General features: G+C 33.4%; 2 protein-coding genes across 16 annotated transcripts in view; both read left to right on the forward strand.

The window, feature by feature from the left end:
- LOC113495472 (carbohydrate sulfotransferase 11-like) overlaps positions 1-12,101 on the forward strand; it is a 602,728-nt gene that overhangs the window by 415,639 nt on the left and 174,988 nt on the right. The gene's annotated exons all lie outside the window — the stretch shown is intronic.
- The window catches only part of LOC113495462 (cAMP-specific 3',5'-cyclic phosphodiesterase), a 301,983-nt gene that overhangs the window by 267,538 nt on the left and 22,344 nt on the right, over positions 1-12,101 (forward strand). For all 13 annotated transcript variants that reach the window (XM_026874205.1, XM_026874206.1, XM_026874207.1 and 10 more), the window contains 2 exons: positions 4,846-4,947; positions 10,553-10,617. In XM_026874205.1, the coding sequence (XP_026730006.1) occupies positions 4,846-4,947; positions 10,553-10,617 (167 nt within the window). The remainder of the gene's footprint in view (positions 1-4,845; positions 4,948-10,552; positions 10,618-12,101) is intronic.

A 12,101-nucleotide genomic window follows, 5' to 3' on the forward strand; every position in this document is an offset into this window, starting at 1 on the left:
ACTAATTAGCCACTAACTAATTAGCCGAATTTCAACACAACCAAACCCAAATATATTATTAACTAACCAGTTACATTTTCCTGTTTCATTTTTCACAAACATCATTCATCGCTTAAAACATCACAAAAATCTATAACGAGAAGCACGTAAACCTTAGAAAAGTGAAACAGGAAAACTATAGATTGAAGGAAATAAACAGCCAACACATACGATACGACACATTATTGGAACAAGCATTAGAAAAGACGTATCTGTTTGGCTAAAGTATTAGACTTAACGTGATCAAATTTACTCTTATTCGATAGGATAAAGAAGATTGATTGGTACGTACTTTCGTAACATAACTGTAAGTGTAAATTTTGACGTAAATCGAACAAAAATCTCTGAAGTAATGAATATATTGGATGCGGATAGGGAAAAGTATTAAAAAAACATCACATAGTACGTGTTTCATTCTTAACATAAAAGTCTGATTCGTGAAACAAGTTTTATAGTTTCCAGTTGTTTCAATAATAAATTTCGATCCGTGATCTATTCAAAGGTATAGTGAATTTCTACCGAATTTTCTCCTTAAGGCTGGGGTCACAGTTGCTTGAAACATCCGTACATCGCGAGGCGCGCAAGAGTACGGATAGCGCCCTCAATGCTCTGAAACGGAGACACTCTGTACGGGTAACGTTATACGGGCTGAACGCAGTGCGGGTCGCGTCCGGACTAATCCGCATAACTTCAAATCCTGAGTAAAAACTCATGTGATGCTTAAGTAAGCATTGTGGGGAGCAGGTATCGAACATTTGGTTCATTCTTAACCAAACAGTATTTAGAATATTGCACCAGAGGAGATATAAACGCCTCCTCCTAACGCCGTAACAATGTTTTAGCGAAGAAGCGATGTCACGTGTCTCCGTTCCGAAACGCATTGCCCGAACCGCTGTGAAACTAGCCTTACTGTTCTAGCTTGATACGAACACCTTCGGCTTAAATCTATGTGTCGTAACAAACGACGTGTTCTCGTGGTTTTAGTGTAACAACCTGTTTTATATGTAGATTCCTGTCACCGTATTCTCTTCGAACTGTACGTAATTTGATTCATGATACCTCACCTTGAACGCACTAGGGTTTACCTGCATGACTGACTCGCAATTTATTTGAGCTTGTTCATCGTAAATGAGAATATTAGTAGAAGCTATTTTGATTGATAGAAGCTAGAGGTAGTTTCGGGTTGAATCTGAAAGTACAAAAAAAGTTATAGCATTTACGAGTGAGAGCAGGAGGACAATCTAGACCCAGTAGTGGATGATGAATGCAAAAAATATGCACAAGTTTACCTTAACTTTTAGTTACCTATACTACAACTTAAGCTTGCGATGACACGTGCGGATTTACCTATGCTTCATAATTCCTATTAAAATTACTTAACACTTATTCCTGTAAATATTTGATGAGTAAAACAAAAACATATCGCATCGTACATCCATCGGCTATCACATTAGACCATATATTACGGTGTGCACGTGACGCCGACCGGGCACGGTTCCAAACCGGTTCGCCAAATACATCGCCTTTACCTTCACATGACAGACTCACATGATGCCGACGCTGTCACAGCTATTCGACTCAACAAGTTACTTGAATGACACGTTTTGTGTATGACTGTGATTTTATTATGGGATATACGGTTCCTAAATAGAAAACGGAATGTATTTCTTTGAATAGTGTGGTGAAATCATACATTTGGAACGATAGTAATGTTCGTGACATATTGGTCACATTTTCTTTGATCATATTTTGTGTTGCTTATAGAAAACAGATTTTACTCACTTATTTTAAAAAACGTAAACAAGAACAATTTTGATACTAATATAAATGGTTTTTTTTCTATATTTTGTGCTCATTCGTGACATTATTTGCGTCAATTTTCGTGTTTGTAACTTATTTACATTTTTGTAGTCTAAATATGGCGGGCATTATAAATTTAACGGAAAATTGAACCAAATAGAAAGGGAAACATTTTAAATACAAAATAATTCTAAGAAGGAGATTCTGCAGTAGAGACATAATAGGCTTTAAACTAAATTTTATGAAATTTAAATGTCAGTCTTTATAGCCAAAGAAAATGTGTCACCTCTATTAGAGACAGATCTTACAAGACTATAAAAACTTGAAATGTTCGCGTACTTCACTGTCCATAATAGGGAAGTAGCTATAATTTATACAGTTATATTAAAAGGTGGAGATACAAAACAATTGCATATATTATCATTCTCAAGGACTATCGCTAACCACAACCCACAAGATTCAAATTACATATTATTATAATCTGTACCTTGCCTGTATCGTATGAAAATCTTATACATTCAATCTCTATTACGAAACAGTATTAAAATGTGTTTACTTAGACACTTGAAATTTACAATTTATTTGCATTCCCTAATATAATATTTGCGATGTATCTTATTATTTACACTATAAACAAGCCGAGCTAATTTATCGCTCGATCTGCACAACGGAGCAGTAATGTTATTTCTTAATATTATCGTGTATCTCATACACTCGCCAATGAAAACAAACTCCCGTCCACAGTCTCTAATATCGCGAAAAGTATCTCTTCATACATATTTTACTCTCATGAATAAATATTGTATATTTTTCGAACAAATATAAAAGTTCTAGCCCGCGGTAATACTTAAACGTTCAGTTATTATTGTATTAGTGATTCGGAAATGTTTTCGAGAGTCAACATTTTATCGACAATTCTTTTGTTTCGTTTATAACATTTAATATACGAGAGGATAAATGTATTGTGCTAATTGAATTCCACAAAAATACTTACTGTTGAGGATATCATGGGGTAAACGTTCTTTTACAAACAAAATTATATGTTGTACAGCTTCAACGATAAAAATGAGGTTGTATGTAACGATGAGGGTGCCATTTGTTTACACGCCAATGCACAGCTGCTTACTCTTGACTGCAATCCCCCTTAGCAACGAAAATACTGAGATTAAAAAGAAAAAAATATTAAAACCTCTTTGTTTTGTTAGCCGTCTATGATATTACAATAAACAAAATGCGAAAAAGTATTTACTTTCGTCTCTAAATTATCTGATCATGAAAGAAAATAACGTGATTTTTTTTCAGAGAATATTTACAAACTCTACACATTCCATAGTTCAATTAGATCCGATGAAAGACTTACAAACGTTTTTATGGCCTAAACACTCATAAAATAAGATTCAATTTGAATAGATAGTACGCAGAAATGTTGTTGAAACGTAAACATTAATTTATCATGAAACACCGCTACCATCTGGATAGTTTATTATGTAGAGTGATTAGTCTTGCGAATACACAACTAAGTTGAAGCGCCTTCAGTACTTTATCAATCCATATCGTGTACATAAGCTGGGTGCTTTCTCGTCTCTGTCTGTGTATCTGTGTACGCGTATCTACGTGTATGTGCGAGCGTGTAGAGTAAATACTAGATAACGCGAGTAAGATCTAGTTAAACTTCGCTTCCAGTATCTGAAGGAATGTTTGCGATACTTTAATGTATCTGTTTACGCAAAGCTTTCACTTTAATTATATTTATTAATGCACTTATACAAATTCAGTCTAGCTACATTTGAATACCTCGATTTCTATGATAATGTTTGCTATTAAATAAACGATATACAGAGCTAAGTAAAATAACCTAATCCATTGAAACTTGGCCTATTAAACGTTAGATTGGCTCCCGGTAAAACTTTACAAGTTAAGCATGATTAACTTTTGCTTTGAGGAAAAGTAATTTATTTTCAATAATAAATTAAACATTAAAATTAAAAGTCCTCTAGCTTTTTAAGTAGCGGCATGTTCTTTACTTAGAATCTTAAATCAATAACAATTTTCGTATTTTAAAAGGATGTAATTATTTGAGCTCTATTTTTTTTTGTTAAACGATGTGTTTTTGTTTGGTTTCTGATACGTTCGCGAGTATCTCTTGGAGATAGCCGCCCTGTATTTGCCCACACCATTCTATAAATAATATAAGTAAAAGCTTGGGAAAACATTTTCTCAGAATTAATAAGTTTGTCCAGATCTAGTCGGCAAATCTCCAGAGCGCCCATATTGTTAGATACGTATTACACGAACGTTTTACAGTCATGAAGCTCTAATACTGAATATATTATAATATTCCTGTTTTGTAAAAAAGTAGGTTGTGAAATAAACATGTAAGCACAAGTATGTTTTTTATTGCGTTTCTCTTTTGTTTTATTTGCAGGTAAGAACTCATTTCCATAGGCCTATTATGAGTTATTACCTAAAACCACTTGAAACTTTTCTTTATAAATAAATGTTCGCTGCAATTAGCTTCATTTTACAAAGTGAATTGCGAACCGTTCTCTCTATGTTTTTATAACTACGTATTGTTTGAACATTTATTTTTGTCTTAGTATTTATGTAGTTTTACATATTATATTAAGCTTTTCATGATCTGCTTGGGTTTTATTGATTTGGTACTCATTTATTGTGATGTTATAATTATGATTGCAATTATTCGTAGTATAATAATGACATTTACTATTTGGATTGTTTTTACGACTGTAATTTACTGAGCATTAAATGTCTAATATTCAGACATCGACCTTTGCATATTGCGAGTCTCAAGGGCTTATATATATCTGACACAGAAATTCGAAGCCCTAGAATATTGCGATGTCAGATATCCAGCCTCAAAACAAAATCCTTTTGTTAGCCGCCTGTAGCTCCTTTTATTATAGATTTGCCTCATGATTTGCTTGAGAAATTTCTATTCGGTTTGCACCTTGAGCGTATATTTATAAGGTTTATTTTTGTCCGCAGCCACGGGGAAGACTTGATCGTGACGCCCTTCGCGCAGGTCCTGGCGAGCCTGCGCAGTGTTCGCACCAACTTCTTATGCCTCACCAACGTGCCGGCCTCCAAGTAAGTATTTCTTTTGTTTCTCTTCAGCTACGTTCACGCCTCCAGTAAGTGCCGGCGTATGAAATTTTTAATCCCTTACGTCATAAAGAACTAAGTTAAGTAGTCATAAGCAGTGTTATCGTATACGCCACTTAATGTTTTATGCTGTTAGCTAGGGTAACGTTAATAGCTGTTGACTTGAACTTTGAAAGCTCAAACACATGTAAACACATATTTGCGTTACTCTAACAGTCAGGCGCTCACACCCCACACTATAATAGTTTACCGCAATTCATCTTAACACAAACAACTGAGCGACTACACTTAATATTAATTACTATAAGGCAATAAATTAATTTAGCAGTTGAACTATGTTTCCGTTTGTGACTATAAATTGTAGGTACTGTTTAGATTACCTACATAGAAACTCGGTATCGGTTTCCCCTGGAACCGGGTTGCGGAACTTTCATGACAGTTGCTTCAAGCAACATGCTGCTTCAGCTAGGCTGAATCGGAATTTGATACAGGCGAGATAATTTAATTCATAAAACTAACTTGTATTTGATATTGCAGCTTTAGAATATTTACATCCTAAACATTAACATTAATAACAAAACTATCAAATAAGAGTATCAAAAAAAGTATAGTATAAGATCAAACTATTAATATAGTTCCTTTGAGACTTGTAACACACAAAGACGTGTAAACGTTTTTATGAAGAATAATGATTAATTATTCCTTACCGCAGTTACCCAACAAAATGATAAAAAAGTCTGACGTATGGGAAATATTACGACTACGGACTTTGTATGTACTCAGTCAATACTATCAGAATCCGGTAACCACAGTTTTGAGATAGTAACAAATAATAATATGCTATTCCAACCACTTATAACCTTTTTGCTACCACTTTTTATTGGAATCCATCGCTTCAAAGTTCTTTGGTAAAAACCTTTTTTGTTTAATAAATGTGGTCAGGCAATATGGGCTATCTTATTTTACTAGTGAAAAGAAAATGAATGAGAAAAGTATGTATTGAATAGTTTTACAGTGTATATTGAGACGTTTTTTAAGTCCTCTTCTCTAACACTCGTACAAATATTATTTATTTGCATGGTCACAAAGTATTACACAGTGTAAAATTAATATGATTTTATGAAAAATATGAAATTATATCGTAGAAAATGTGTGCATAAGTAAGAGTCAAGACATATCATAACTTTCAAAATACCCTGAGAAGAAATTTCGAAACAAAGTCAGGATGTGCTGTTGTCTCTTTCTAAATTCCGGACTATTTTTAAACAAGAATGTATAAAAATTGATAGTTAAAATCATTTTTTTATTACGAAATAATAGTCATTCGTTATAACGGTCGTTACAAAGACTCATACAACGTTTTTAAACCTCTTTACCATTTTTAGAGTTTTTCGCGTGGTTTTCTTCTTACATCACTGGATAACACAGCCGCGGTCACAGCCAAGTTCTTGTCCAATGAATCATAAAGATCATCCCACTATAACAAAGAATTAATACCTAATTACGTTAAGCTTTCATCATTATTATACCAATGTTTAGTCACTCGTATACGTAGTGCCTAAGAAAAAACAAAGGACTGTCGCCAAGTCACACGCTGTTGTAACTCTCCAAAATAAATCACGTGATCAGCTGATATTTCCCTTTACATCAAATGTTTCTAAGAAAATTCTGAAAATTAACCTTTGTTAATAGAGATTTTCCTTTATATCTTTACATTCTTTTCTTGATAACAAATACAGTGGTAAAGATAGAAATATGTCACGACTCACGACATTACTATAAAACATGAATAGTTCACGAGCTTGCACTTTAAACATATCCGTATCGTATCTCTTACGTATGTACTCCGTCATCAATGTTGATATTATCTCTGCGCGAGCGTATCCAAGGCCTTCCTACACAGAGGCGTGAAATTATGGATGCGCTAAACGACTGTGCTCAAACATTCTACTAGGCTGTAAAGTTGCTCAATTTAAAATACAGCGCCGTAATATTCTTGTAATAATATTTAAGTATATACTACCTGTTGTAAATTAACTGATAAGTTTAGCTTATCGCGGCACTCGGTGTGTGATTAAAAGCTTTGGACAGGTAGGTAGACGTAGATATGGCGATGATGTGGGAAACCGCAGTTGTTTAACACGATACGTGGAGGTGTGTTTATAATACCATAATAATATCTGTTTATTGTATGTTTATCGTGATAGTGCGACGTAAAATATAAATAGTTGAATGTGAAGCTTAATCCGTCTTTATCTAAGGCATCAAAGTTATCTATTTTGTGTGTCTTTTTCAGACTGCCATCAAGTACTTGCAATGCGTTTTATGTAAAATAAAAAAAAACTGATTTTACATGCATAATAACATCAGTAAAAGAAAACTACTTTACTTAATACCGTTTAAAATGCAGTGGGTTTATTGACATTGAGCATTTACTCATACAATAGTAAAAGGCTGTCCCAATTAAGTCTGTCTCAACAGTTCCCGAAATATTCATGAATCAAACATTTAATCAAACTACTAAGTAAACGAGTCACCCTTCCCACAACATAGGACCGTAGACGTTATAAATTGATCATAGTTTAGTAATGTTAAATATCGCGTCACATAAAATGGCTTATCCATTTATTATTGGTTGAGATGACGCGTGCGTGACGTAGTCGTGTCGTAGCTCGCGTATGACAACACGCTGGGGCGCGCGGCGCTGGCAGTGAGGCAAGTACTCGACAACCGAATTAGGTGTTCAGTACGAATTGACGTGCCATCCGATCTCGTCACGAGCGTTGCGAACACACACACACTTGATGAATCATACGAGTAATTATTGTACTGTATTTCACTTTGAAATAACGGTGGCCTGCGTTATGCGTAACTGACCTCTTAAAAAACGCCAGTTTATCTGTATACGTACAAGCGCTATATAAAAAATAATGGTAGACTCATAGAAAATTTGCATTGGTAAAAAAATTGTTGAGTAATCCGATTATACAAATATATTATAAGAATTAATGATTTTAATTAAATAGGAATGAATTGATCCTGTTACATAAATTTATTAATCACGATTTTAATTAAAATTGGTTAAATAACCTATAGTTATTGATATTAATAAATAGCAAATTCGCTAACGATATTTTTATAGTATCGCGTTGTGGTCTAAATGTAACCAAAGTATGGCATGACCACAATGTTTTCTCTTTTATGTCTATTTTCATGTAATATTCCTGTTTATACACGTTTTGCTTTAGGTTTCGATAACATTATTTACTGTTGAGAAACAAGTCTGTATTTAAAACCTTTTAAAGTCATTGTTATTAATATATTTCATGGAATTTTTTATTCTTTCCACGTAAAATGTAATAAAACTAGTAAGTTATTCGTCTTTTATCAAGTAAATACTTCTTTTATAATATTCTTAATCGTAAATCTCGCCACTTATGGGTTACCTGAAGGCAATAATCTTCAAACGCGAGATAGAGCCACGGAAACACACAGGACCTAATATAAAGGTTACGCGTGACGTCATCAACGGGACCCTTAACCTTTACAAATATGAAATTCATATAAAGGTAAGCTAAGGACCAAATCGTACACAATTTCGTGTAAACTGACAGCTATTGAATGCTTGTTTGTTTTTTTAAAATTAAAAAGGAAGCCTTTATACCTATCATAGTGTATCTCAAATAGGTGCGTATAATAACAACATTCTGAACCATTTGCTAAATAAGACGAATAAAATAGATAAATATACAATGCAAAAAAATTGTTCTGTTTATCATATTGGAATCACCAAAGCTCTACCTCTATCTACCTATCAATAGAATAATCATCCAAGTCTGATTAATTTCATAAATCCTATTACGGCATAATAATGTATTGTTTCGAGAAAAATGTTCGTTATTACAACTTCATAATTTAACCACGATACAGTGCCATGTCATAAATGTAATCCGATAAATATTTGCCGCGGTATTATCTTACAAATGACGGTAATTAAACGTTGAACATTATAGAGGCAATTAATTTACGTGATGAACGGAAAATTCTATTTGGAAAATCTCGTTAATTTTATTGCATTGTTTTTAGGACATGTCGAGTTTCGACTACTAAACATGCATAATTATAGCGGTTGTAGGGTTATTCTGTTTTATGTCTCTGTTACATTTGATTACTCTGTATCTTTAGGGTTGAAAGGTTATCTGTAGCGTATAAATGTGCATAATAATACCTTTTCAAGATTATTTAATAAACGTGACTGACTGCTAAAAAAATCTGAACGAATTTGTAAATTACCATAGCACTCTCTTTTGTTTTTCAATTCCAGGTTTTTAAATAAGAACGCCATGAAATCGTAACAGTGCTTGCTTTATACCACACACATTTTAGTAATACATAACATATAAACATACAGAGAACACGTGTCTGTGTGTGTGTTCATCTGAAACATGCGGACTCAAACAGCTCCTGCATACTTTTGTTAACGAAACAAACAGTTGTAAATCCCATATGTCGTACCGGGCCTTGACTTGACCTCACTACAGTTATCTAACACATGTCTCAAATGCTATTATTAGCCTACAAGCAGCAGACAAAACAACACTAAACGCTTTTTCTAATTATAGTACTGTTGTTGTAATTATCTGTTTACGATCAAGAATGATTTTACAACTGTGCTAGCAGGGTTGCCAACTCACTTTAAGAACATGAATTTCACGTATTTTATTGTGTTTATATGTTCAGTTAGTTTATGTATGTAGGTTTAATCGTCTTTTATGGTGACCCTAACGTGGCTGGCGACGCTCTTCTTTTTTGTTTTTCCATTCTAATATAGAGTTTAGTCAGGATATCCGCTATGTAAAGTGCCATAATCTCAACTAATAATAGGAAGGCTATAGGTATAAGTTACTGCTACATTATATTCTGGTCGTCCTTTTATATGTAGCTTTATGTCTTTAAGTTTTCAAATTTAATAATTTTGCAGAAAATAACATTTATTTCAATACTATTAACCACTTAGCTTTACCTGACTAAATCTATTTTTTTATTTCCAAACATCACGTTGAGAGCCCAGATTACGTATATTCCTTTAAATAAATAATAATATCAATATGTTTCAAGATCGTCGAGCTCGTATATTTTTTAACATAAAAATAAGAGTAAGCTCTCGCCCCGTGCCCACTCACAACCATCAAAGCTGATACACGAACAGAATTTAATATCATTAAATGTAAGAGCTTTTTCTCAAAGCAAACATTTATAAGAAGGTCCTCGAGATCTTCAGATGTTCAACCTCCATGGTTAATATTATACGTCCTTCATAAGCTCAATATTCTAGACTTAATATAATGTAGGTTTGAAACGAAATTTCATACAAAAATGTCTGGATGGAATAAGTAATGGTGCCATTTAGATAGTTTGGGCTGATTACGTCTAGAATCACCGTTACTTGTATATTGCCCATATACCTGTATTCTACTTTTGTAACAAATTAGTTTCGGTAGTTTTGCCCCTTAAGGGATAAAGGAAATGTGTAATTTATATTTATGAAAGTAATGTACGTATGGCTAATATTATTCTGTTATCGTTTCAGATCACGAAGGTCTTCGGGCGCAGCTACCGCTGTTACACCACAACCCAAGAATTTCAACCCCGGAGGTAAGTCTAAACGGATTTCAACCCAAGAGTTTGGTATAAATCCTTTATAAACATTTTTGTTACCTTTGCGTCGTATAAAGATAAATCAAGAAAGATAATAAAATCTTAATGGCAGTTGGCGTTATCATAAATCGTAAATTAAGACATGTTTTTAAATCATTGACATTGATTTTCAACAGATATGTTATGACTGGTCAATGGCGTGATATAACCTAGACAAGTCCAAAAAGTGTTCTTGATCTACATTACGATAATATATTACTTATCATCGCTTATTCCTTCATAAGGGTTCAAACACAAAAGAAAAGGTTGAAACATCGTTTTAGGAGAGAATTGGGTTACATAATTCGAAAATAGTGTATTCTAAAGCAATAGAACATGGCCGCCAACCCATTCACCCGTAATGAACAGACCTTGTCAGCCAGAGAATAGATACATTAGTTTGCGGATAGACTCAGGATTTTGATGAAGGGCCACCTCTACCCTTTTCGAGTACGAGAAAGCGATTTAGCTAAGTCTCCTCTTTGAGAAAGCTCATTTAAAGGGACAAACGACCGGCCGTCCGTCTTCGAAACACTTAATAATACCAACGCAAGACAAGTTTTCATAAACGGTCTTTAGGGAATAAGTTTCTAGGAGAGTATATGCGCAAACTTTGCGTTATCTTGATGAATTACTGTGATAAACCCCTACTATATTTTGTGATACTGTGCAACAGAAAATTGGAAAATAAAAATCGGTGGAAAAACTGTAACGTGACCAACAAATTAGCAATAAAGTATTGTAGAAAATAAAACTAAAATAGACGACCACTTAAGATGTTACAAAAATTACTAACTATCCAAGCAAAACTTTTTAAAGTAGACCCTTAGCTTCACTTTAGCGTTCTAACGCTTTTTAAGTTACAAAGTGATGTTTAAAAGCTTGAGTTGGCGAAAACTATGCACGTTGAATATTTTAATTAACTTAGGTGGAAAACGTAGGTGTATTGCGTAGGTGGAAGTTTAAAAGAACCTGCACTTGAATGAATATGAGGATTTTTATGAACGGTTAACGAGTTCTTTGTTCGTCTCGAGACAAGTTTCTGATTGACGTAAAATAGTTGGATATGCTTATTCATATTTACGTTTATTAACCAACCTCATTTGACATAAATGATTAATTTACATAAATATTGTAAGAGTCATTCGCTTTATAATATCTGCGGTTTATTTAAATTCGAATTAAAATTGTTATATCAAATATAAAGAGTAATAATTTATTACTTTAAGTTTTGAAACAAATCCCGGTTATGAATTTAAAGTATGTAATATTGTGAATGGAAATTATAAACTCTTTTATAAACGATCATATATTTCACAAAAAAAATATCATTAGCTCGTATTTTATGAGAAAACAAGTTTTTAATGTATAAAGACGATTTAAAATGCCGAGCTTTCTTAACACGCCTTTTGTTCCAGAAAATTGGTTAATTTTGTTCACGT

This window comes from Trichoplusia ni, chromosome 6 (genome assembly GCF_003590095.1).
Source record: "Trichoplusia ni isolate ovarian cell line Hi5 chromosome 6, tn1, whole genome shotgun sequence".
Classification (NCBI taxonomy): domain Eukaryota; kingdom Metazoa; phylum Arthropoda; class Insecta; order Lepidoptera; family Noctuidae; genus Trichoplusia; species Trichoplusia ni.